The sequence below is a fragment of the Athene noctua genome, chromosome 2 (genome assembly GCF_965140245.1).
Source record: "Athene noctua chromosome 2, bAthNoc1.hap1.1, whole genome shotgun sequence".
Lineage (NCBI taxonomy): Eukaryota > Metazoa > Chordata > Aves > Strigiformes > Strigidae > Athene > Athene noctua.
In genome coordinates, this window is record NC_134038.1 from 16,135,880 (window position 1) to 16,162,332 (window position 26,453).

Genomic DNA, 26,453 nt, shown 5'->3' on the forward strand with positions numbered 1-26,453 from the left:
CATCTCTGGAAGTCAAAGTGTATGGTTTTGGTCCAACACCTTGCAAAGTTCCTGTTTTGACAGTATTTACTGTGATAATATACAATTCTGTCAATTCCTGCACTTTGCAATTTAGCTACTCTGCTATCTATTCTGGTAGTGGTTTGAAGTGTTTTCTCCACTCTCCCTGATGAAAAATTGTAGTATAAACCTTGGCTACTGCTAGCAGCTGCACAGAGCAAGCTGAATATTGCATCAACCAGAAATCCATTTGCAGTATTTGCACACTTATTCACATTTTAGGTTACTTCTGAACTGTTTATATGCAATAAAAAGTCAACAAACTTTAAAGACATGTAGTAAGAATACATAAAGAGTATACAGGCAGTAGAGCAAAGTCTAGACTTTTCTCCATTTCCCATAATTGTTCCAAAAAATAGAACAAAATACTAAATACTGAGACATTAGCACCACCATCTTAATTGTGAGTGTAATTTCAAAATCCACTTCAAATATTCCTTCTAGGCTGCATGCACTAGAAAGCTGCCACTACACCTTGCAAATGCAAAAAAAAAAAGCACCTGCATTTTAAGGAAACAACAAAATAAAATCTCTACTTGCAGTCTTCATCTCCTTCTCAAAAAGCTTTGTATATTAAATAGTTACATCTCACAGCTGCAGAAATCAACCACTCTGCTGCCCGTGTTGCCGCTAAGATATCCACTCGTTCATTTGTAATACGGCAGAAAAGAAAGTGACCTTATATGTAAGATATTTTAACATCTACTCAATCTTAGTATTGTTATAGTTACATATCACTTTCAATACTGGGTAAACTAGTTAAAATGAACATTATTAACTCTGTTATTTGCAATTATAAGACTGGGAATCCATTTATCTGTTAGGATTTAAAGCCTTCAAAAGGAGAAATAGACAATTATATTGTACCTAATTTCAGGGAAAAGCCATATACTGTTAACCAGGTGTGATCAGATCTATTACATGCCAGTGATTTTTACCCCAAGCCATAGACAAATGCATTCAAATTAGACCTTTCCCGTCTGTAGAGGTGTTTTACATTGCAGTATGGCATGCAAACATATGTTTTTAAAAGCCTTAACTGTATTATAAAGAAAAATAAATCCAGAAACACTTCATTTATAAAAGCGCTCATTTGCATAGCAGTCCAAATTATTACTGTAAATTACATAGGCTGTACTATATTCAGCCTAAGTGAATCACTCATGTAAAACCTGTAGGAGGAATCTTTTATGAAAACAAAGCCAACACCATTTAAGTTATTACAAAACCCCAACATTTTAATCTTCAAGACTTTTCAAACATTACTGCAATACATTTGTGGGAAAATATGTTACTTCTTAGAAAGATTAAATATATGAAAACAAATTTATATCTTTTCCAGTTACAAAGTTTGATTTTTCTTGTTCAGTTCCTCATTGCCAACATGGCATTTATGTCCCAAATAAGATTCCGTAACTGATCCATGATCTGCTTCAGCTGCTGATTCTTCTGCTTCAGTTTCTGTGGGAAGAGTTTATTAGAAGTTTTTTTGTGATCAGTTCAAATAGCACATTCAGAAATTCAACAGAAGTTACAATGATATGAAATACTATATGGATCTTTTTCTCAGTTTTTCTGTGACCAGTATTAGTGGCATAATACATCCTCTTTAAAGCACACTCTAAAAATACAAGAAAGCCTCAAAAGTTAAGGACTGTTGCTAGAGGGGGAATGCTGTTTCTTTACACAGCATTTTTTTATCAAAACTTCAAAAACTGGAGGCTTGTGGGGATCGGTCCTTTCCTTCCAAAATTCAAAAGATAGCACTAGGTGGGAAGAAAGAATTCAGGGAACAGGTTTATGTGAATGTATGTTGTATAACTTGGGTGCACAGAAAAATGAAGGATTAAGAGTAGAAGTTTGAACAAAGCACAAGGTACAGGTGAAGCCAATCAAGCTTTTCCAGCCCTTCTGCCTATGTAGGTCAACCCTGATGTGCTAAGGGCTCCTGTCTTGAAACAGATATTCTCAAGCATGTTGAATTCTTCAAAATTATGTATTTGTTTTTGCAAACTGCAGAAGCATTTGAAGGAGCAGCAGAACAGCAAACTCGCTTTCATTTGGATACATAACCAGAACTTAAAAATTACGTCTTTACAGAAGAAAGATCAGTGCATTAAGACATCACATAATCTCCCTAACCTCTCATGTTTCACAACAACACACATCTTATTGTCTGATTTATTAATTTTCCTGCTCAAATCAAAGTTGTCAAGAACTAAGTTACAGTGTATTGTTAACAACAACCTGTGTCCTTCATTTCATTCTGATTTGATGTCAGCCTTCTCATATTAGATATCAAACAACTTATTAGGGAAGTCCAGAGTTCCAAGTAAAGTGAAAGCACAGGAAAGACTTGCTACTGTCAAAAGAGGACAAACTATTCCAAATGTTTCAGGTTTGACATAACTGCTATTTGCACTACACAAATCACAATGCATTAAAAGGGTGACTCAGGTTAGTAATATGACCAAAGTAACTGGAACAGTGATAAAAGGAAGCAACAAAAGAAGCTGTATCCTGAAAATCAGTCTCCTGAATTTTGATGTGGACAAAACATCAGTATTTTTAAGTTGACACTCAAGTCCAGACTCCTAAGAAGGATGTAAAAACAGATGTAGGTCAGTTCATGCACACTAACTCAGAATTTCGAATCAAGCATTTGACAGACTAAAAAGTATTTTAAAGATAACTACATGCATTTATCTAATGCTTCTTTATTTTCTGTTTGCTAATCCAAGACTTCACAATATACAGCAGAGATCCAAGTCCTAAAGGGAGAAACTGAGATGCACGTAGTTACCATAGCATCCAAATGACAGAACCGCAAGCATCTCCCCACAAGAGCTCATAGTGTAAGATCTTGATGCTTGAAAAAGCACAAGAGGGATAAGTATGTTCCTACCTGTGCCATTTTTAAACATATTTGTTTGCTGTTCTCAACATTAGAGAAATCAATGAATGTTACATCAAACTACTTGTTTAATGCAAGCTGTCACTCACTGAGGACATGCCATTTCACAATTTTTCAAAGCCTTCATCGATAGAAATGAAGGCTGAACAGTCAGTGATGGTTATTCAAGTTGCAGGAAGAACCATTAACCTCTGATAATGCGGATAGTGTTCTCTCTCCGTCCATGTCTAATTGTACTGTTAAATACTGTTACTAGGTATGCTCACACAAACTTTACATAAGTTATGCCCAAAAGACTCATTCTGTAAGACTGTTTTCATTTCTTGCACAAGTGTTATGAAACTCTAAATTGCTTGATCTTTACTTGATGCTAGACAGGGGAACCTTCAAATTGGATTTCATTTGTTTTCAAAGTATCTGTAAAGACAAGAAGTACACAATTGTTACTTTATTTATCTGAAGATAATTTTAGATCCTTGTCTTCAGTGAAGAGCTATTTTCTTAGCTCTTCTATTCTACTTTTTCTAGAGACAGAAAAAACATCTAAGATGAAGCACCATCTCTGCATCGCTACGCTGAAAAAAGAACAAAGAGAGGGGAAAAATCCACTTCAGAGTGTATGATCTCCTAATTGAAATGCATATAGTGATCTTTTGTTACCAGTCTCTGACACTGGTCCACACCACAAAGTACTACATAATTCATATGTTCTGCACCACTGTCAGTGCAGAAGTCTGCTTAAGACTTTACTGAGCCAGTAAGAACATCTCAACTCATGTCTAACCAGGTGAAATGGCCTTCTTGGGAAATGGGCAAGTTCTGTAAGCTGCTTCTGTAGCAATGACAAATTTTCGTTTGAACGGATTGCTTGCAAGTTGTCTCCCACTCTTTCCTCCTTCTACTGAAATGACTTAGTTGAACTCTGGACTGCTTCTCAGGATTAATAGTTGTATGAAACAAGAAAAGGTACTTATCCTACATATATTCTACAGCTTCTGACTTTATCTGGTTTAAGATAGCACAGGAAAATTATCTTACATCAGGCAGCTTATAATGAGTTTAAGAGATCTAAATTCACCTTACATCTGACAGACATGTTTCTGTTAGGCCCTCTCTGTCAGACAAGTGATCTGACCTAAAACCAATCCTAAGGCGTCTTCTTTGGTGATGTTAATTTTCAATGTAATTATTCATTTTGACTGACACTGCAAGTACTATGGCCAGCATGATGAAGCTGGCAAGGACTGCACCTTCCAGTAACTAACGAGACCTTAGTAGGCTTAGGTCAGGTAGGACATTTATGAAAACATGTACAGAAGCACAAAACCTACATAAATGAAACAAAGTGGAAGAACCATTACATACATCCAGAAAATAGCTGTCTTTCAAGGAACATGCCATAAAGAACTTGACATGTTTCATACAGATTCGGATTCAGTAGGACACAGAATTTCAACTTTGACTGAAATCTGGTTTTGACTTAAACTCATTTCTGGTTCATTTTCATTTCATCTGAAATTGGTGCAATCCACAACTTTCCTTTGCACAACGTTCCCATCGCTCTCCTCATGTTAAGCTCATCTATCTTTCACATTTTAACATCACTATGAGTCATTATTCTGCACTCAATCCATTTGTTAAATGTCCCTTCTTCATGCAAAGATAATAGTGTAAACACTGTGGAAGAATAAGATTATATTCCAACTGATGCCTTTAAAAACAACAGAAGTACTTGCCTTTGTTGTACAGACACTTCCTCTACATAAGAAAAAATAAGAAAAAGAGGTGTTTCCATCCTGAAAATGTAATATAAAAGACCATTCTCCTGAATGCTGTGCCAGCTATAATTTTGACTTGCTCTGTTCAAGACCTGCAACAGTACAGGCCAGAATTACATCTAAGTCTAATAAAGCATTAAATATTAATAACAGTATTACCTTTACTTGCATAAACCTCAGTAAAATTAAAACAATTATGTTTACTTTGTTGATGATGGCTCTACTGCAGAGAAAACTTGCATCATCTTCTCCATAAGCATGTTACTCCTCCTGACTGTTAAACTGCTCTAGGAAGTGATTATTGAAAGTCTTTTGAAGGTGACAATGGCCTCTGCTTTTCTATGTAAATCAAACATGAGATTTCTACAGAAAAACAATGTTTGTGATAGGCAAGAAAAAGTAAAGCCTGACCTGGCAATTTACACTGGGGGGCTTTTTTTTGTTTTGTTTTGTTTGGGGTTTTTTTTTTTTTTGAGTCCTTCATAATGAAATCTGAAGTAAGGAGATGGAAAAATCTTTTTTTTTTTTTTCCTTTCAGTTTTAAAGTCATAGGACTTACAATGTTATATGCAAACAGCAGGGGAAAAAAAGATAGAAAAAATGCCTCAACACTTTGCTCAAACTCTCTTAAAACTGCCAGGTGATGTTCTAACTTACAGCTACTCAACTGATACCAAGGCCCACTTTCCATCATAATAAATTCACATACCCATCTATTCATAATATTTTAAAAAAATGGATAAAAAGTATTAATCACTAATACACTAAATGCTGTACAATTGAACATGAGCACACTCACTGTTCAATAACTACAGGTTTTCCTGACGCCATTCACAGGCATAATTGTTCTACCCTTACTGGAAACGAGAAACTGGATTTTCTGTCTCCCTCCTCATCTGATAGCTGAGAGGAAAACTGCTCCTTCTGCATGCATAACTCTTTGTTCCTGAAATGAGCAGAGGCACCAGTGACAGCCTGTGCTCTACTGCATGCTCAATACTTTTCACGTATTGAACCAGACAGCAATTGCATGTATCCACTGCTCCGTTGTTCAAAGAGGAATAAGCGTGTTCATTAAAACAGATGGATGTTTTCTTCAAACCAATTTATCATTCAACGATGAAGTCTGAGGTCTTATTTACTGAGTACCCTTTAAGCTATGTAGCTTGTAATGGAATTATCCATTCCCCAAGGTGCCTCTTCACCACACTTCTCAGCATTACATCCTCATTCTTAACATGAAAATCACACAGATGTATGATTCTCCATTACAGATAGCAAACTAAGTCACAGGAACACTATGGATAAAACTGGAGTGCCCACTAACTTTGCCCAGAGACATCTAACATTCAAGCCCATCACTCAACTTCGTATTTTAACAGCTTCCCACGTATTCCAAGGACAGCTATCACCACCCACAAGGGGAAGCATGAACAACTACCACAGACATTTTATGTTAGACAAGGATAAAAATCCAGTTCTCAAGAGCAGCCTTCAGTTACTCATTACTCAGACTAAATCCTTCCTTCTCGTTCCCAAATTCCTGCTTATTCAATATCCTCAATGCAAGTTACACAATACATAAACCAGGATTCATATAATCTTATTTATCATGATACTGATTCAATCTAAACAGTGCCTAGTCTGCAACAAAAGTGGAACAGCTCAAGGACTCTTCCAGAAAAGCAAGGGGTGGGGTTGAGAGGAACCAAATGTGATAATGTAATAAAGGTTGTAAAATATGCATTTATACAAAGGCAAAATGGGACAATTGAGATTGTACAGACAGCTTTCAGCTTGGTGTTTCCTAACCCTTCCCAACTTTGTAATCATGAGATTGTTTTGATATAGGAAGCTTCATGAAAAACTCCGCATGCAAAACTTTATATGAAACTGAAAAGGAAGTATTTCGTTATATGTAATAAAATGCATCTGAGTGCTGAGACCTGGCTGATGACATTGCAGACCACTTTACATCATTTTCTACTGGAGACGGGAAGAGGCTCCTGATGAAAAAGGAAACACCTCAACGCATCTTCAGGAAAAGCAAGGAGGGGGATGCAGAAAACTATGGGAACTACAGGCTAGTCAGCGTAACCCCCGATCCCAGAAAGACTATGCAGCAAATCCTTCTGGAAATCATATCCAGCCACATGAATGATAAGATGACTAGAAACAGTCATCCTGGATTTACCAAAGATGTGTTGTGCCTGACCAACATGATAGTCTTCTATTGAGAACTGACTGGCTGTGTGGCCAAGGGGAGGTCAGGGGATTTTCTTTATTTTCATATTAGTCAGGCTTTTGACAGTCTCTCATAGTATCCTTGCAGCCAAACTGGAGAGATGTGGATTATAAGGCTGATGGAAAACTGGCTAGACTACTGGATTCTAATTGTTGTGATCATCAGTATTAAGATCAAGCAGCAGCTGGTCACTCTTGATGTTTCTCAAGACTGATACTAAGGCCAATATTACTAATATCCTTATTAATGCCTTATCCACACAGTATCAACTTTGTGGACAATAGCAAATTGGGGAGAGTGGTCAATATACTCAGTGGTAGAATGTTCAATTCAGAGGGGCCTCAGCAGGTGGAAAAGGCAGGCCAACACCCATCTCTGGAACTTCACTTAAAGCAACATCCAACCTTGAAAACAGAATAAACTCGCACAACAGCACAGCCTGAAGGCTGACTAAATAGAAAACAAATTTGCAGAAAAGGACCTGAGGTCCTTTTTGAAACTTTCTGACAAGTTGAACACGTATCAGCAGTGGATCTTTCTGCAACAACAAAGACTCACCGCACACTGCGTTGTATTAGCAAGAACCTACCAGGTCAAGTGAAATTATTATTCTCCTCGATTTGTCTCTGGAGAACAACTGTCCAATTTGGGGCTCAATACAAAACACTAACATACTGGAGAATGTCTAGTGGAAAGCCACCAACAAAATTAAAGCTATACTGGTTCAGTCTCAAAGAAGGCTAAGGCAGGATTGTGATGCTGTCTTCAGCTACCTAATAAAGATCATAGAAGAGACAAAGATGGACTCTTCTTGAATGTACACAGCAAAAGGATGAGGGGCAGTGGACACAAATTACAAGTAAGAAAATTCCAATTAACATTAGGAAAACTTTCGCAGTGAAAGTCAGCACTGAAGGAGAGCCCAGAAATGATAGAATTTCCATCCTTACAGGTATTCAAAATGCTACTGGATACAAGCCGGAGCAACTGGATCTAACTTTGGTGCTTTGCCCTGCTTTGAGCTGGGGGTTGAATCAGATAATTTCCAGACCTCTCACTGAGCCTAAGTTCCTCCATGATTCTACCATTACAGACAGCCAGTCTGGGTACCCAAAACAGGGTGGAACTACCCCCAGCACAGATTAATTTGCTAACAAGGTGTTCAAACAAACAAGTCTTCCCCTTTTGTTAAAATATTCCTTAGTGTACATTCATGTTTTGGGTTAAAAAAAAGACTCTACAAATACAAATTAAAAATGCATGCAAACAGCATGAAAGATAGTTTAAAAGGAATGCCAGTTTTCAGTATAGTCAAAAGTAGTTTTCAGGTAAAGCTCTCCGAAGAGGAAGACTAATTGTAAACTGCTGTCATTTTAAGGACTACTTGTCTAAAAAACATCAGCTAAAGTGCACCATGGCTTTGTTATTAAAAAAGGACAGTTACACTTGCAACAGCTTTACTTAAAAGCCTGTCACATGTATTGTCTTTTCCTCTCTTAGAAAGATCACTGTTAACCAGTTAGCAAAGATTAATTAAGAATATCAAACACAACTGTTTTCTAAAAGGTCACCTGGAACATCCTAATGCTATTTTACATCATTTCATTTTCACCCAAATATATAGAGACTACTAACTATATGATGTTTTTCTTAAGTACTTCATTTGAAACCAGACCTACAGCATCTAAAAACCCAAAGCTGTACTTGCTCCACTGCTAAAAACAAGCAGTAAAGAAAACTGCTGACAAGGCAGCAACAGAGATGAAAGTGTTCTTGGTCTGTGATTTGATATTTCCCATCTTAAGGCCTGTCAAATGTACTACAAGACCATGGACCCAAGGTGAACCTGTCATCTTGAAAATATTACAGAAGTTGTTATACTTGGAAGGTAAAAAACTTGTAGATAGAACATTGAAGACTCAAAAAAATATGAAGACAAGCAAGGAAATTCTGATAACAGCTTCCAATTGTTGCAAATAGTAATTACGTTCAGTGAAAACTGGGTCACGACTTGTATTAGTAGACCAATGCAGTTGCTAAACTGATTCTGGAACAGTAAATTATTTATTCCAGAGAAGAGTCAACAACCTCAACAATTTACAATCTCAGAAAGCAAATAGATAAAAGCAATAAGCAAGACTTTTGGGAACTCCAGGAGAGAACTGTTTAGTACAATAGGTAGAGGTAGTCAGTGCTCAATGAATTGTTTGTTTGGTTGTTTTGTAATAACAGTGCACTCTTCTTAGTGCTGGCAAAGATCCCTTTTGTTTTTAAGCTTAATAGGTTTTATTTAAACCTATGGTTGCTAAATATTACTGAATTGCTAGGATAGAAATTCATTACCTTGTAAACTGATCTATATTTTAAATTAATGGACAAGTACTTCTTAGCCAAGGTGAACGCATTAAACTTTCTAACCTAAAAGATAAGCCTAATTTAGCAGAATAAATAAATAAGACCAAAAGACAGTATGAGAGAGATGGTGAGTATAGGAAATACATAACAGTCTGCGCCTTCTCCACTGAGGATGCTCCCTTTTCCGGACAACTACGGTGGTAAAGCAGAGCTGCTATGTTTCAAGTCAGAGTTCCTGGAAGAAGGGATGTTTTTGTGTGAGAATATATGTGATCCAGAAAGTTTATATGATCTACTTCTTTTGGCTGTGTTCCATACTACAAGACAGTCAGTGTCTTTTACATACATCCAGAGCCACTAAAGAGATCAGACTGGCTGGGATATCACACCAAGGGCAAAATCAAGAGACCCATGAAAGGTCTAAGAATTCAAATGTCACAGTAGTGTCAAAGTAGTGGATTATTGCAATAATGTGATTTTTGGTACCAGCAACATTCAAAACTGAAAAAATAATGCCTATTACAGCAAAAAGGACTAGATGAGAGGAGGATAATGAGCTGAAGGAAAAGATAGTGGGTCAAGAATATAAAAAGCTTCTTCATCTGTCATGGTTTCCCCATCAGAGCGTCTTCATCAACATCTTGTATTACTGAAATTTTACTAAAATAAATGAAGCAAAATTAAGTTGACGATGGACATTATGTACTACAGAGGATGGAAAAGCTGTCACAAGTGTCAGCTAAGAACTGGAGAGGGCTATCTGAGTCCTCAGCAGCCAGTGCCAGAAATTAGACCAATTAACCAGATTAGAGTGGTTTTTCTTCACAAAAAATAAGAATTTTTTTATTTCTTGTTGTAAAAACCCCAAATATTTCCTATTCTGTAATGTATTAGAACCTAAACTTTGAAACTGTGGTTACAAATCCACTTTGGTAGTGGATGTGCTTACACAGTTGGAGATACAAAAGAAGAAATTCAGTGCACTTTCAAAACAAAAAGTTTAAATTTCTTTTGCAGCAGTTAGAAAATATTTGTCCACAAAAATACTGGAGAAAGTTCAACTATCTTCTGAAGATTTACTGTGGAAAATCTGGAAACTAGATCTAGACAATGTGTGTTCACAGCCCAGAAAGCCAACTGTTATCCTGGGCTGTATCAAGAGCAGTGTGACCAGCAGGTCAAGGGAGGTGGTTTTCCCACGTCTACTCCGCTCTCTTGAGCCCCCACCTGCAGTGCTGTGTCCACCTCTGCGGCCCCCAGCACAAGAAGGTCATGGACCTGCTCAAAGCATGTCCAGAGGAGGCCATGAAGATGATCAGAGGGCTGGAGCACCTCCCTTGTGAGGACAGGCTGAGAAAGTTAAGGACTTTTTGTCAGGGAGTATAGTGATAGGACAAGGGGCAATGATTTTAAATGGTAAGAGGGTAGATTTAGATTAGCTATAAGGAAGAAATTCTTTACTGTGAGGTACTGTGAGGTACTGGAACAGGTTGCCCAGAGAAGCTGTGGATGTCCCCTCCCTGGAAATGTCCCAGACCAGAGCAGGTGACTGCACCCAAAGGAGGTCAAGACTGTGGGGAGAAGCAGCCCCACTGTTGTAGTTCAGCACTGGGAGGATTGGAACATGCAGAGGAGACCCACACTGGGAGGGACTCATGTCAGGACATCTCACATGTCCCCTGTGAGAGGGGAACCATGCTGTAACAGGGGACAAATGCCAGAATTTCTGCCCCACCCAAGGTGGAAGAAGTGGCTGAACTGACCGCACCCCCCATTCCATGCCCTCTGCACCACTGGAGGTGGAGAGGTAGAGATAGCAGGAGCAAAGCTGAGCCCCGGAAGAAGGGAGGGATGGGGGAAGGTGTTTCTAAGATGTGGTAATGCTTCCCACTGTCCTACTCTGTCTGTTAAGTGTTGTTGTTGTTAGTGTCTGTATTAAATTTATGTTATTTTTTTAATTTCCCCTAACGAGTCTGTCTTTTGCCCATGACCATAATGGGTCAGTCATCCCTCTCTGTTCTTTTTTCGATTCCTAAGCGCTAAGGGGGAATGAGCAGCTGCATGGTGCTCAGTTCCCCTCTGGGCTCAAACCACGACAGCTTTGAGCAACCTGTTATAGTGGAAGATGTCCCTGCCCATGGCAGGGGGGTTGGAACTAGATGACCTTTAAGGTCCCTCCCAACCCAAACCATTCTGTGATTCTACAATGATTTAAGTGTAAGTACAGGATTTCAGACCAGATTTAAGTGAATGTCTGTGTACATTCTTAATTACAATTTTGCTACCATTTGTAATTATTGCTGTAACACCATTAACCTCTTTAAGGTTTAGAGCTCATCGTAAACATTTCTGAAATTCTCTTCACAAGATCACACCAAGGAGGTCTAAAAGCATATTAGCATACAAGTACAACAACAAGGGCAAAAATATGTCATAAAACTATCAAAACCACAGCAAATATAGACAGTTAAGCTTATTAACACTTAAAGATTGCAAATAAATGTGCATAAATTCACAGTACAACATTACATACAATATAATATATACAACCCTGCTATATCAGCACTAAACAGAAAGAATACAACAGGACAGCTGACAACTGCTTTTCTCTAAATTCATGTAGCCCCCATTTTCTCCCGTACAATATGCATGTTTTTTTCTACATAAATGCATTATGAAAAATTCGGTACATCTAATTGTTGAAGACAAATTAAAATATCAGAAATATTTTAAAAGCTGAAAATCCGCCAATTATTCTCTCCATAAAGGAATATTTTACTAATGTAATTCCTTTGTTTGGTTATTTTTGTAGATAATGCCTCCTTTTTACTAAGCATTTATGGATATTACAGCTGCAGAAATATTTAATTATTCCCACCTTTGTACTTTACAGATTGAAGAAACAATGTTCAAAATTGTGGTCGACAATCTCAATATTATATTATCATTTACTACAGCATATTTATTTTTAGATTTGAATCCATCTTTAGTAATTGTACTCAATTGCATACTGCCACTCAAACTGAAATTTTAACAGCATCTTTATCCTACATAGTATATTTTTTTCTAAATGTGTCAAGATTCAATAAATGTTACATTTAACAAAAGGAATGGTCTTCCTCAAACTGTCAAAATACAGAAAGTAAACCCGAAAATCTTTACCGACTCACATCACTGTGATAATATTTACACATCTGATGTTAAGAACTCATTTTTTTAATGCCTAAGGTAAGTTTTGATGAGAAGGAAGTTCAACCGACACCTTACCTCAATCTGTACTGCTGGTATCTAGTGACTTAAGCATAAACATAATACATGGTATTCAGAAGAATATATATCGTTTTAAAAAGAGGCACAAGTTAAAACTGTCAGGAAACCTAAATTCTGCAGTCAGAGGTACAGCTAAAAAAAATAAAAGCCAATTCTGAAATAGTTACATGCAAGAAGTATTTATTACTAAGTTTGATGGTAGTCATCACACATGCTGCATTTAGTACAGCAATCTAGAAATTTAAGCTTTGGAATGACAAAGTGACAGTTTTATGCAAATTAATTTCAAATTTGTTACCTTATTTACTTCCATGATTTCCCTTCTCTCTTCACTAGCAAAACGAAGCTGACTTGCAGCACTACGATCATCATGCTTGGAGCCATCTTCTTCAACATATGGAATAAGTTGCTGTGAAGACAAGAAACATTAGCTAAAAATTTAATTTAAAAAAAGGAAAAAAAGAAACCGAAAGCAGGAGATACAGGAGATACATAAGGTATTACCATTTTCTCCAGAAGTTCAAACTTCCCAGGAGGAAGTGGAGACAGGCTTACTTCATCACCTCAAACCCAAAGGCCTTGCAATGACCTCAGTTTGTTCTCAGGGAAAACGATGTGCTTCAATAAGACACAATCCCACATATTACCATGCCTAGACCTAAGCAATTTCACAACTGCAGGCAGAACTCAGTCTTTATATTTTAAGATGTTTATCACAGGTAATCCTTGTATTCTTCAATGCTGTAGATTGTGATTTTAAAATTTACTATTCCACACTATGAAATACAACACATATGAAGTTATCATTACTATAAAGTATTTCAGTGATATACTAAAAATAATTATGACCGACTTTACATAGCTACTTGGTTAATACCCTAATTATGACTTGCTATTTTAGTGGGCCTCTGTTTGGCTATACTGAAGACCAGGCTCACAGTTACCTAATAGGAGTTTTTCCTGTAAGAATTCTCCCACTGTAATCTCCTCAAGCACATAGTGTACTACCTTTTTTGTAAGCTTCTACAAAGCCAAAAGTCTTTGGTAAAGAGTTTATAAATGAGAATTAATGTATGTTCCCTTCTTAGAAAATCAGTTAATATAGTAGATAAAAAACAAATACATGTTTCTGTGTCAGAACACTCCCAAGCTACTAACAGCTTATTCAAAAATAATTACAAGCTTTAACATTTTATACATAACATACATCCACAAAGTCTATGATCTATTGTTGATTTTTCTGTCCTGAACTGAAAAAAGCTAATGTTGATAGCAAAATTACATCCTTGTTCGCATACACATTACAGACAAATGAAAGACTAGCAATTGATGCAAATGAGCAAGACGACACTAGTTTAGAAGTCTGGGAGAAACTTGCTCATCACACGTATTACTTGTTACTTTGGTTGGGGTGTAATATTATGAAGCATTCGGCAGCATCCTTCAGCATTCTGACGGAAAACTTACTTTGATTCAACCCACTGAAAATTTAATTTCCTTCTATGTAAAAATTTTTGTAGGCCATTCTTATTAAGATTATCAAAATGTACAAAAATTACCACACTAAACTCTGCCATGAAAACATAGTAAAGGTTAACAACTTACTACATTTGCATATCATAAAGCAGAAGTAGTGTGTCTGCTAAATACTCTTTGAAAAAACTCTTCCCTCTGACGGGAAAATAATGTACCATTCAAAGTAGAATATTTCCTTTGAAAACCTCCCCTCTTTTGGAAAAGGTAGTAGGAAAAAAAACCACAAAGAAAAGCAACCTAAGACACAAATGAAGCGGAAAATTGAATGAATTAGAGAACCCTGTAGCCAGATATGTTTCACAATTACTTCATGCCTTGCTATGTTGGTTAACAGAAATTTGGCAAGAAAACCTATTATACTGGTAGTAGACATTAATGAAAAAATATAAAAACATTTATATCAGTAACAATAGACTAAGAAATATTAGTAGGTACTGACTTCTCTTGATTGTTTAAAATAAGAGATTTGTTGACATTCTTTAAAGATATGGTTAGAATGTCAGTCATTAAATCATGACAAAGACTATTATTGAAAAGCTGAAATAAGAATTTAAGAAAACTGATCCAAGAGGAATGGTGTGTCACTCTCGCTCACCCTAATAAAACATGAGGAGGCAGGCATTCTATTAACTTCAGAGCAGTAAAGACTACACAGATAAAAGAAAAAAGAATTCCAACTATCAACACAAAATTCTGCTGTGCATAAGGTATCAGTGACACCTTGCATTAAAAAAAAAAAAGCTTAAAGGGACTACTCATTTTCTCTGTGGAGATTCTTTTCATCCTGTGAAAGGAAAAAGTTGTGAAATTTTTTTTAAAAAGATCAATCCCATCTCATCCCAACTGCATGTGAAAACAAGACACATCAACAGCTTTTAAAGGGGACACAAGTATTCAGCCATTGCACACAAGTCAACAAACCATGAAAAAAAGATTTACCCTCAGAATCCAGAGCTCAGTAATTAAAGAACTTCACAGATCTGGCTAATATAGAACTATAATAACTCAAACTGTAACACAAACCAGGCTTTAAGAGTATTACTAGGAATTAGAAACAATTTATGAGGAAAAGTTTATTAAGGAAAAACTCTGGCCAATCCTCCCTCCTGGAAGTCTTACACCGTTACTTTTCCATTACCCCCACACATTCAGATTTGGTTCATACTGACTGAGCAGGTTAAGAGTAGCCAAGTGAGGAAACTGGGGAGGCACAGACTGATGGCCAGAGCAAAGGAGTACTCATTATTTAGAGAGCTAGGCTGGCAGGTGAGAGCTTAAAGCAGACTTTTTCGCACTATAATAAGCAACAGCTGTCCCTGACCCTTTCTTTTTTTTACCTAGGGGAAACAAACAGGTGAATGTACCAAGAAGCCTGAGGAAAAAGGCTAAAATTCTAAATGAAGCTTGATTTCAAAGTTGAATCCCTCCCAACTGGTAAGAATTGATGATGTTAATGTGAAAGTTTCACAGTCTTTCAACCAGCTCCAAGTAATAAACAGAATTCAGACCACTGAACATTTCCAGTCTCACTTAAAACTTGTTTGTTATGAATCTCTTACACCTCACAAGAACAGATGATATGCTAAGCAGAGAGTGGTTATTCTGATTTGTAAATTATATATAAAGATACTTACTTCTATGGGAACAGGATCGAGCCCAGCACAGTTTTCATTGCATTTGTCATAGACTAATCTCAGTTTTCTGAAGAGTATTGATAGCTGACGGAGATGTTCCTGCAGCTTTCCCAGTCTGTCTTGATATGTTCCAGTATGATAAGTAACACCATTTGGTAACTTAGAGAACCAAAACCCCAAAATGTTAAAAATATTACAATAAAGTTTTTGTCACACAAAATAAACTAAATAAGTTTTGTACATTTTAAAATAAGACAACCACACTATTCCCACAGAAATCACTGAAACGTCTATCTTTTTATCAGAAAAAAACCTGTATTTTTCTGCTCATCTGATGCGCTAAGTCACTGTTGTCAAACAACTTTATGTATTCTACACCTTGGTCACTTGTCAATTCCTGTGTAACTCTTTTCAGTTAATGTCTTCAAAAAGCTTAAGCATGGCACTGTTGTTATCTAAGTATTACACATTGAGATGCAACCCCAGGTCACAATTCAGAGACACAATAAAAGTGAACTGAGTTAGCAAACTCTAAGTACATATACCTATTCCTAAGACAACTACATAAGGAAACTGCCAGAGTCATGAAAATACAGAGGGAATGGGAGTGATTATTTACCTTCTGCTCTCAACAGAGAAACACAACTAAAGTTTGTACATTTTCTCATTAAGTAGCCACAAATAAGGATTACGTCCACTTTCATAACAAAAAGTTGTAGGTGGAAAATAGAACAGATCTGTAAAAATTCCTCTAAAATTACTCCCCAGATGTTAACAAAAACAGAGAAATGTAACTGGCATAAAAACAGACTTCACTATTCATAGACACAGATATTAAGTGTATTTGGAGTACATTCATTGTGGGAAAGAAACATTTCAGCTTTTCTGAATGCTCTCTGTCTTCACTTAACATACAGGAGTAAGCAAATAATAGTAGTAGTATCCACTTCTCCAATCAATCCCCCTTTTCAAAGCAGTTTGATCGAGTTATGTATTTAAACGTCCTGAGCTACCTCCTGTGACTACATGAACTGGCAGTTGGTGGTAAAAACATAGGAAGTTGAAGACCATTGAAAGAAAAAGCTTTTTCTCACCTGCATGTTCCTCAGTAACTGGAAGATTTCCATGGTTCGAAATACAATGTCCTGCACAGTCTCTTGTCCAATTCGACAGAGAGAAGCTGTATTTACCTCCCTAGCTGCCTGAGCCTGTGTCCCTGAGAAAGCACCAGGCGGCATGCCTGCCCCAGCGAGAGGGGGAGTTGACATCTCTTGATGTTAACCGGTCCCACTGAGTCAAGCTGCACAACGAAGTTAAGACAGAATGATTAAGCACTTGTTTGAATCTATCATAATAAACTTCGATATGATAGCTATACCGTTCCGTTTCCCAATACACGGTGTCACCCCAGATAAAACTGCTCAACGGAGAAAAGACGGCACCGTGCAGTACCCTTTGATTTGGACACCACTCCCTTAACCATTACAGCTTTGCTGGGCAGTGGAACTAGAGGTGCTTCTCACACACCTCCCCTCAGAGCGGTCACCAAGAGGGCCCCTGCCCCGATCTGTAACAAGGGGACACGAAAGGGTCTTTGGCCGAGCTCCAGGACGTAAAATCGCAGCCCTACTCCTGGGCTCCGGGACCGGCACCTGCCCAACTGTTCCTCCCTCCGCTGCAAGGCGATACCCGAGGCACCGCTTCCTCACCCGGCAGTGCGGGAAGCCAGGGCCCCGGGACCCTGCGGGCCCACCCCAGGCCCACCGGTGCCTCCCCGGAAGCACGGCCGCCCGAGGAGCCGCGCGGAGGTACCGGGACGGGGCGTGACATGCGCTCCGCCCCCAGACCGCAGCGGCGCAGCCCCCGGCAGGCGGGGGCCGAGGAGGGGCCGCCGCGGGCCCTCCAGCCCCTCCCTGGAACGCCCAGCTGGTAACGACGGCACCGCGCTGCCGACATGGGAGGCAGCGAGACCCCCGCCGGCACCCCCCGAGCTGCGGCCGGTACTCACGGGGGAGCGGGGCGCCGCGTTGCCCTGGAAACGCGAAGGCGGAAGCACTCAGCTACACCCGGAAGCGCGGGCGACGCGCGGCGGAAGTGACGTCAGGGCAGCCGGCGAGGCGGGGCGAGGCCTGCGGGAAGGGCGGTGCCAGGGCAGGTGGGAGGGGGCCCGCGCCGCGGGGAGCAGGGCAGGGGGCCGTGTCCGCGGGTGCCGGGCGTCGGGCTTGCCGGCTCCCCCGAGAGAGGGAACCCGCCTCGCCCTGCAGCCCTCTCAGGCTCGGTGCCGCCCCTCTGTCCGCCGCGCACGGCTCTCCGTTGAAGAAGGCTTTGCTCGGGAGCCGGGTCACTTCCCGGCTTCCTGAGTCAAGTGAGGGCTTAGGGGCAGGTCGGCGTCTAAAGGTGTCAGCCCGGAGCCCTGCATATGGTTTCTCGAGGTGAAAAGTTAGGTCAAAATCTTAACAGGTCCACACAAGTCGTACACCCCTGTAATGAAGGTGAGGATTTGGACAGATCGTTTTTTTAAGATCTTGCTGATAAATTGCTGAGTATCTGTTTTGCAAGGTAGGTGTGTATATGTGGGTATACACATGCACACCTGTAGTAATTTTATAGCTTTATAGGTGTACTACTACTTCTTCTTGCATAGATATATTTTTGCTAGTATAGAATAACCTTGCACTTTGGCCTTCCTGTATCAGTATTTGCATGGCTATAAAACGCTTCCCTGTTGTCCACCCTGAGTGCTTGTACTACACTAATAAAACAGAATTTGTGCGGCCTCCTGTGTGAGGAAGAAAAAACACTATCAAAAAGAAACCAGGCAGGATCTGTGAGGACTGATAGATGTGAATTGTCTATACAGTACTTCCTGTCTGTTTAATGAAAAATTTCTTCATACGCAAAAATCAGTACTCTGAGTGTTTCTCTTTTTCCAGTTGATGTCATACCTAGGACTCTATTTGAGTGATTTTGACAATACCTGAAAATGCAGAAAAGGGCAGCTGAAGAAGTCTTAGGAAGAAGTCTTATGGTGTGCTATATTAAAACTGATGTTATAAATGATATTTTGTATGAAATGCATTGCATTTGTAATACTGTAAAAATACATCAGAAATTTGATGCATGATATACAGCCTTTGTTAAACTAAAAAGAAAGTAGTCAAGGAACATTCAGGGACAGACCCATACAAACTTGCTGTCAGAGGCATTTTGCTGCAGAAAACATTTTTTACCTCTGAAACACATTAATGAGGGGAAACACCACCCCCTTCCCTAAACTGAACCTCTTTGCTGCCTGGCTGAATTCTCTCTAGCATGCTGCTTTGGCCAAGGTACAATGTAAATAATTGCAAAGTATGTTAACAATGTCTTAGCATAAAAGATACAGAAGTGATTTCTTAGATAGAAGAAAGTTGTTCATAAAATTAAGAAGGGGACATTTTCAGACAGCAAAAGAACATCCCACAGTGTCTGGCTAGACAGCACTTGAGAAGAGGAGCCCCAAGAGAATTTCTAAGGGCTTGTTTGATGGCTTGCATCTCAGCTCACTGTACATTAAGGAAATGATGCAAGAACTGTTGAAAAGTGGAGTACAAAGGATAATGTTTTCCTCTTCTGACTGCATGCCCAAGAGTTCTGTGCACACTGCTTAACTTGCTGCCCCAAATCCGATGGCATGAGAGTAATGAGCAATTCAGACCACCTACTACTCAGGGCTGCCAGACACAGACTCCATGTACAGTTATATCCTGAAGTCTATGACTGCCATGTACAGTAGGCAGTTGAAATACAGAGCCAAGTCTGCATGCAAAGGGTACTGAAGAACGTTGCTAGGAGGCCTAATACGTTGCCAATCTGTGGAACCATCTAAATCTGATTTTTGCTCCTAGACAAAGGAGTCTCCTCCTTTTAGATAAGGAATGTTTTTTGTTTGGATGAGAAAAACATGAATATATATATTTGCTTTTTAAAAGCAATCCGTTAAGCAGCCATTTTCTGTCCAGTTTGGGCCAAGTGCTTTCATCTGGAAGGTGTCCAAGTCAGAGTTCATCTTTCACATCCATTTCAATTTCTGTGGCATCAGTTCAACCAATGTCTTAGGATGCTGCAGCCTTTGTTGTTGAGTTGTAGAGAAGCTATCAGAAAACTAACAAAGAGCATATGTCTACACATTCTAGTCCAATCAACTTTAACCCAAATTTGAAATTAGGAGTCTTTCAGGACTACTTCAGTGATTATTATTTTCACAATAATAATGACTTAGGATTTTTTAATATTTTAAGAGGTTCTCACTCATATACCCTGAGCAACTCCAAAGATGGTATGGTTATGCTCTATCAAAAAAAAAAAAAATCCTCAGTAGTGAGGCAAGGGGATAATTGTTGCTTTCTTTTAAAAAAATTTCTGTAAATCAGTCAATATGCTTACAAGGCAATATGAATCATATATTTAAAAATAAACGGAACTCTTGGATCATCCTCTGTTTTCCTTGACTAAAGAGCATACTCCCTCCCAAGTCTTCTCACGCTATTCCTTAGCAGCAGTGCTTTGATACTGCTCCGAGGGTGACAGATGGGCTGAGGGGAAATGTGTTAGCCAGGAAAGGACTTTCATTCGCAGTCCTGTCCCATTCAGTGTTTATGTGCGGATTCAAGGAGAAATAATGGGACTTTGTGAAACCTTTGCCAACAATAAACAGACAAGGCACAATTTTACTGTTACCAAGCTGTGACAGATAACAGCACAGCACATAACTTTTTTTAGTATGTGGCCAACACCGACAGTTAAGCTGGGTGGAGTTTAATTCAGCCAACATTACGTTTATAGGCCAGAGGAAACAATTAATGCCTGTGATGAGGTGAGATGGATTGTGGGTTCAGTGTTTTCTGTGTGGTGTGGGGTTTTTTGTGACAGTGTTTTCCGCATACAGACAGGTATTTTCATGAACTATGAAGGCAGCCATTTAGAGGGAAGCAAGATCACCCATCGTAGTGCTAGATAAGATGGGATAAATTAGACAAGATCAGAGCCCAAAGCATCAGAGCAAAGGGCAGTACTCCATGCCTTTGCTCAGTAGAGGATGGATACAGCTGTTTTCTGGACCAAGGGAGAGTTGGGGTTGAGCAGTTATAACCTCACTGCCATTATGTGATTCTGTTGCACAGTCCTTTGATGCTGCAGGTGGTAGAAGGACAAGAGAGCAAAATCTAAGTTCAGCCTTCCTGCTTGGTTCTTTTCTCCTTCATCTTCTATATATCCATAAGCAAACTTTATACTTGCTGTGTGTTATTGGCCCCTTCTGCTGGGGCACAGAGAAGCAGGATAAGTGTCATGCCTACTGGGCTTCATACAGATAGTAACCAATTTCAGTGGTTTACCGTAGACCAGCCTCTGAATGTTCACCAAGCAGTGATTAAAAATGATCTGCAAAACTAGTTTCAGAATGGCTTTATGTGGTGGGGTGGCTGCCGAGTGCCCACCAAGCTGCTCCCTCCATCCTCCTCCTCAGCAGGACAGGGGAAGAAAATGAGATGGAAAACTCATGCGTTGAGATAAAGGCAGTTTAATGGAAGAAAGAAGAGGCTGCATGTGGAAGTACAGTCCTGCCATAAACTGCCATATCCAAACAGCACAGGAACGGGTGACTTCTTACAGCATAGATCCTGCTGGGACCTGCATTGTCTCTATAACTCAGAGTCACATCCATTTCCCATAGTATGAAAACATGGCACTTTACAGGCATTAACAGATGATAGGGAAGTCAGGTGTGGTAGTTCAATGTACATTTGGGGGGCTTAAAGCATGACAAAGCTTTTTGGTTCTCATTTTGCAGTGGGTCGTAGACACCCATTTATTGATCTTGACAGGTATGTTATATAATCAATTCTCTAACGTTTGCTTCTTGACCTTCAGCTCAGAAATGTTGCCCTTGGCCCATTTCATGTTCCTTTAAGCACCAAAGAGCTAGTTTCACGTTCACTGCTTTTTGGCATGGAGATTGCTGAAACATCCTTCCCCACATTTTACATGATGGGCTGTAATGCCAAGCGGTTGGTACTTTCACCATAACTGTGACAGAAGAAAAAGAAAGAAATAACAGAAAGTCCCCAGACTTCTTCCAGGGTATTCCAATGCAGAAATCTCATCCTTAAAATCCTTCTGCTTTTGCAGTCATTGAGTTGCTTGTTTCCAGAGAGACATCTGGGAGTCCCAACATAATCTCAACATCGTGACTTTACACCCAAGCCCACAAGCAGACGTATCATACCTCCTTTTGGTCTCTCACTACCCAGTGCCTCTCCTGCAGCCTCCTACTGTGTTGGTGCTCCAAATGCTGACACTGAAAATTATTCAAACCCAACAGTACCAAGTTTTTCGTCTTGCCCCAAAATAGCTGTGGGCAGTCTGACTTCTTGTACTGGACATTCAGATATTTCCCCTGGTGGTCCTATTTTTCCTGAACAAATGGTATCTTCTAGGACTAGCTGTTTGGAAGAAGAGGCATTCCAAATTGCAGTTTATATAAACTGTATGTCTTCATCAGCCAGATGTGCATTAATGATGCCTGTGGATAAATTTTCAGCATGCTTGTCTGATAGCTTCTCCTGGGGCTTGCACAAAAATGGCTTGGAAATGGAACATTTGCAAAGAAGCAGATGCTGGCAAAAGAAAGCATTACAATGAGATGTAAAATATGTGCACTGTAATTTATACAGGCAACTAGCTTCTGGAAAACTTGACCTCTGGCCAGTAGAGGACAGAAATGTATCCAAAGAGACCACTGAAGCAGTGACTGGTACCCAGTGGGACAGAGATGGAGGGACTAATTATATTTTTGCAGCTGTTACACCAATGCTGGAAGTATGTTGGTGACAAATGGCTTTGTGGTGGACAGCACAGTAGTTAATACTGGAGAAAAGCTAGTCTGCCCTGTGGTTTGACTGCTTATGTGCTATTAGCATTCTAAGCAGGAGTGCAAGGGTGGGATTTCCCTTCAGGGGTCATTGCTGGCATGCAGTTTCCCACTGTTGCTCCACAGTTGGAGACCCAGTTCTCATTAAGGTGTTGACAGATGATATTCCCGTGACTCACTCCATAGTAGGAGAGAGGGAGAGATCCTGTGCTCTTTTCCTTCCGAAAACATGTTCTAGTTTCGTGAGGGGATCCATGCTGTGCTCTGTAGTACATGACATTTTATCCTAGATCTGGAAAGGCGCCGCAGCCTGGGGTTTCTCTTTTCATTTGCCTACTAATGTTTTATTTCTCTCTCTGACTATAAATCCCTAGTAGCAGGTGAAAACTTCGACTTTACAGGAACAAGCCCATCTCACTGTCATTTGAGGGGCACTGGCCACCCATCAGCTTCCTGCAAAGAATATCTGTATTCTTGAAGTATTGTAAGCCTTGTCGTTGTTTCTTGTATCTGTGGCAAGAGATGTTTTCTTTCACCTTAACTTCATTCTTATGAGCAAAATTAATTGTGATTTATTCAGTGTCAGTCAATTTAGATTCTCTAGTCTCCTTTCTTATTTACAGGTTCAAAACCTTTCCTGCATGTGAATTAGATATTGCATGTGAACATGGATGGCATGTAAAACAGGTATTAACAAGGTGGTAAGATTAGCCCTTCTGGAGTCCTGGGAGTTTTTTGCATTCTGGTCAGTAGCTCCCCTATGCATGTAACCATTCATTGACTCATTCTGTCTCCTTCACTCCCTCATTTGGACATTCATTCACATAGTCTATTCATCCCAAGGTGCATTTTGTTTGTCTTGTTTTCTTATTGGTAGCTTTGGAATTATTTAAACAAAACCGGATATACATTATTTAGTAGTGACAGATAATGTTATGGTAGCAGCAGAAGACTGCAGCCAAGAGTATAACTTCATTCTGCTGTGTGAATACAGAGAACAGCCCTTGCCCTGCATGGTTTACAATTCAGAGATTGTATTTCACAGCAAAAAAAAAGAAGATAGATTAAAAAGGGACCTAATAGTTTCTGGATAAGGAGGTTGGAGTGTCCTAATTTACCATGAAAGTCATCAGCAGTATAGATGGTAATGCAGGAAAAGTTATAAGGGCATGAAAGATATATAGTGTAGATCCTGTCCACAAAAGCCATCATCTCTTGATGCAAGTCAAATGCCACTTGTGTCTCCCCAGTGATATAAGACTATGTGAACTAGAGAATGGAATAATAGATAGCAAAAGAGCATAGCTGGAGGCAGATGTTTGAACACAAATCATCCCTCTAGGCTGATGCATTATTGCGGAGTTCCTGGATTGACTCATTGACATTATTTATGCAAAACTTCTGGCCACATTCCCTCAGTGCAATATTACAAGCAATACATTACAGAATGGAGGATGTCCTCTATTTCCCCAGAGTTTTCTATCCGGTTCCTATGTAACCTTCTAGATGTATATCACAATTACTAGAAGCAGTGTATTTCTCATTACAACCTGGAATCTATATACAACATCTAGTCATTTTTACTGACCACATTCCCAGCTAGTGTAGTTTGGATGACAGGAAAACTCATCATCTTGCCTGATCTGTACTAACTGCACATTAGATTTTAGACTTCTATTCTTAAACATTTTATATACTAATTTTGTTATGGAGAGTTGGAAAGTGTTTTATAACTTGTACGGTGTGCTGTGTGTGAAACATACTCAGTAGACTCTGTATGGCTGCTACTATACTAATAAATTAAACGTTCGTCACACTGTTCTCTGGGTGCAAGGTCAGTTGGTGTGGAACAGCCCATATGCATAATAATTGACTCGTTTAAACTTTTAAAAAGGGTAGCAACACACATGCTGCCTACTGGAAATCACAGAATCACAGAAACAACTAGGTTGGAAAGGACCTTGAAGATCATCCAGTCCAACCATTAACCTAACACTGACAGTTCCCAGTTACACCATATCCCTCAGCGCTATGTCAATCCAACTCTTAAACACCTCCAGGGATGGGGACTCCACCACCTCCCTGGGCAGCCCATTCCAATGCCCAACAACCCATTCTGTAAAGAAATGCTTCCTAATATCCAGTCTAAACCTTCCCTGGTGCAACTTGAGGCCATTCCCTCTTGTCCTATCACTTATTACTTGGTTAAAGAGCCTCATCCCCAGCTCTCTCCAACCTCCTTTCAGGCAGCTGTAGAGGGCGATGAGGTCTCCCCTCAGCCTCCTCTTCTCCAGACTAAACCCCCCCAGTTCCCTCAGCCGCTCCCTGTACGACCTGGGCTCCAGACCCTGCACCAGCTCCGTTGCCCTTCTCTGGACACGCTCGAGTCATTCAATGTCCTTTTTGTAGTGAGGGGCCCAAAACTGAACACAGGAATCGAGGGGCGGCCTCACCAGTGCCGAGTACAGGGGTCAGATCCCTTCCCTGTCCCTGCTGGCCACGCTATTGCTGACACAAGCCAGGATGCCATTGGCCTTCTTGGCCACCTGGGCACACTGCTGGCTCCTGTTCAGCCGGCTGTCAATCAACACCCCCAGTCCCTCTCTGACTGGCAGCTCTCCAGCCACTCCTCCCCAAGCCTGTAGCGCTGCTGGGGGTTGTTGTGGCCCAAGGGCAGCCCCCGGCATTTGCCCTTATTGAAACTCCTCCAGTTGGCCTCAGCCCATGGCTCCAGCCTGTCCAGGTCTCTCTGCAGAGCCTCCCTACCCTCGAGCACATCAACACTCCCAGCCAACTGGGTGTCATCTGCAAACTGACTGAGGGTGCACTCGATCCCCTCGTCTAGATCATCAATAAAGATGTTAAACAGGAGTGAACCCAAAACCGAGCCCTGGAGGACACCACTCCTGACCGGCCGCCAACTGGATTTAACTCTGTTCACCACAACTCTTTGGGCCCGGCCATCCAGACAGTTTTTACCCAGCAAAACATGGTTTGATGATTGCTGTCTCACATTACCTCCCAGACTGTTGGTAGCAGAGTTCTAGCTGACCGCGGTAATCTACTCTTTTTGCAGTGTGGTCTCACCAGTGAGTACATCCATCATAACTGTTCTTTTATTTTGTTCTTATGACCAGTATTTTTAAAATGTCAAATGGGATGGAAAAAAAGAGAGCTATTAAAGAAGAAACTTCATAATCTTGTAATGCATGCCATGTTTAAGAGGATAATGAAATTTAGTGGAGTTGTTTGGCTTTTTAATTGCTATAGAATCATAGCATAGTTTGCATTGGACCTTAAAGGTCATCTAGTTCCAACCCCCCTGCCATGGGCAGGGACACCTTCCACTAGCCCAGGTTGCTCAAAGCCCCGTCCAACCTGGCCTTGAACACTACCAGGGAGGGAGCAGCCACAACCTCTCTGGGCAACATGTGCCAGTGTCTCACCACCCTCACAGTAAAGAATTTCTTCCTTATAGCTAATCTGAATCTACCCTCTTTTGGTTTAAAATTCTTATTCCTCATCCTATCATTACACTCCCTGTTAAAGAGTCCCTCTCCAGCTTTCCTGCATCCCCCTTCAAAGTAGAGGAAGGCCACTATAAGGTCTCCCCAGAGCCTTCTCTTCTCCAGGCTGAACAACCCCAAATCTCTCAGCCTGTCCTCAAAAGGGAGGTGCGCCAGGCCTCTGATCATCTTCACGGGCCTCTTCTGGACCCACCCCAACAGGTCCACATCCTTCTCATGTTGGG

The 26,453-nt window shown here is 40.1% G+C and overlaps 1 protein-coding gene across 2 annotated transcripts; it reads right to left on the bottom strand.

Annotated features, from left to right (window-relative positions):
• Positions 1 to 1,277: 1,277 nt before the first annotated feature.
• MED30 (mediator complex subunit 30) lies at positions 1,278 to 17,869 on the bottom strand. 2 transcript variants are annotated; one of them, XM_074897597.1, is made up of 5 exons: positions 17,801 to 17,869; positions 16,887 to 17,092; positions 15,793 to 15,951; positions 12,921 to 13,031; positions 1,278 to 1,521 (listed from the first exon to the last, which is right to left on the bottom strand). In XM_074897597.1, the coding sequence occupies exons 2-5, from the start codon at positions 17,058 to 17,060 to the stop codon at positions 1,426 to 1,428; spliced, it is 540 nt and encodes a 179-aa protein (XP_074753698.1). In that variant the 5' UTR covers positions 17,061 to 17,092; positions 17,801 to 17,869; the 3' UTR covers positions 1,278 to 1,425. The 2 variants fall into 2 exon arrangements, with proteins under 2 accessions (XP_074753698.1, XP_074753699.1); XM_074897598.1 differs by lacking the exon at positions 17,801 to 17,869 and adding an exon at positions 17,502 to 17,606.
• Positions 17,870 to 26,453: the final 8,584 nt, after the last annotated feature.

Coding starts and splice junctions, on each gene's coding strand:
- MED30 (XM_074897597.1), bottom strand. CDS start 17,060: ATGTCAACTCCCCCTCTCGCTGGGGCAGGCATGCCGCCTGGTGCTTTC. Junction 15,952..16,886: donor AGTTACTGAGGAACATGCAG/GTGAGAAAAAGC, acceptor TGGTTCTCTAAG/TTACCAAATGGTGTTACTTA. Junction 13,032..15,792: donor TCGATCCTGTTCCCATAGAA/GTAAGTATCTTT, acceptor TTGTCTTCACAG/CAACTTATTCCATATGTTGA.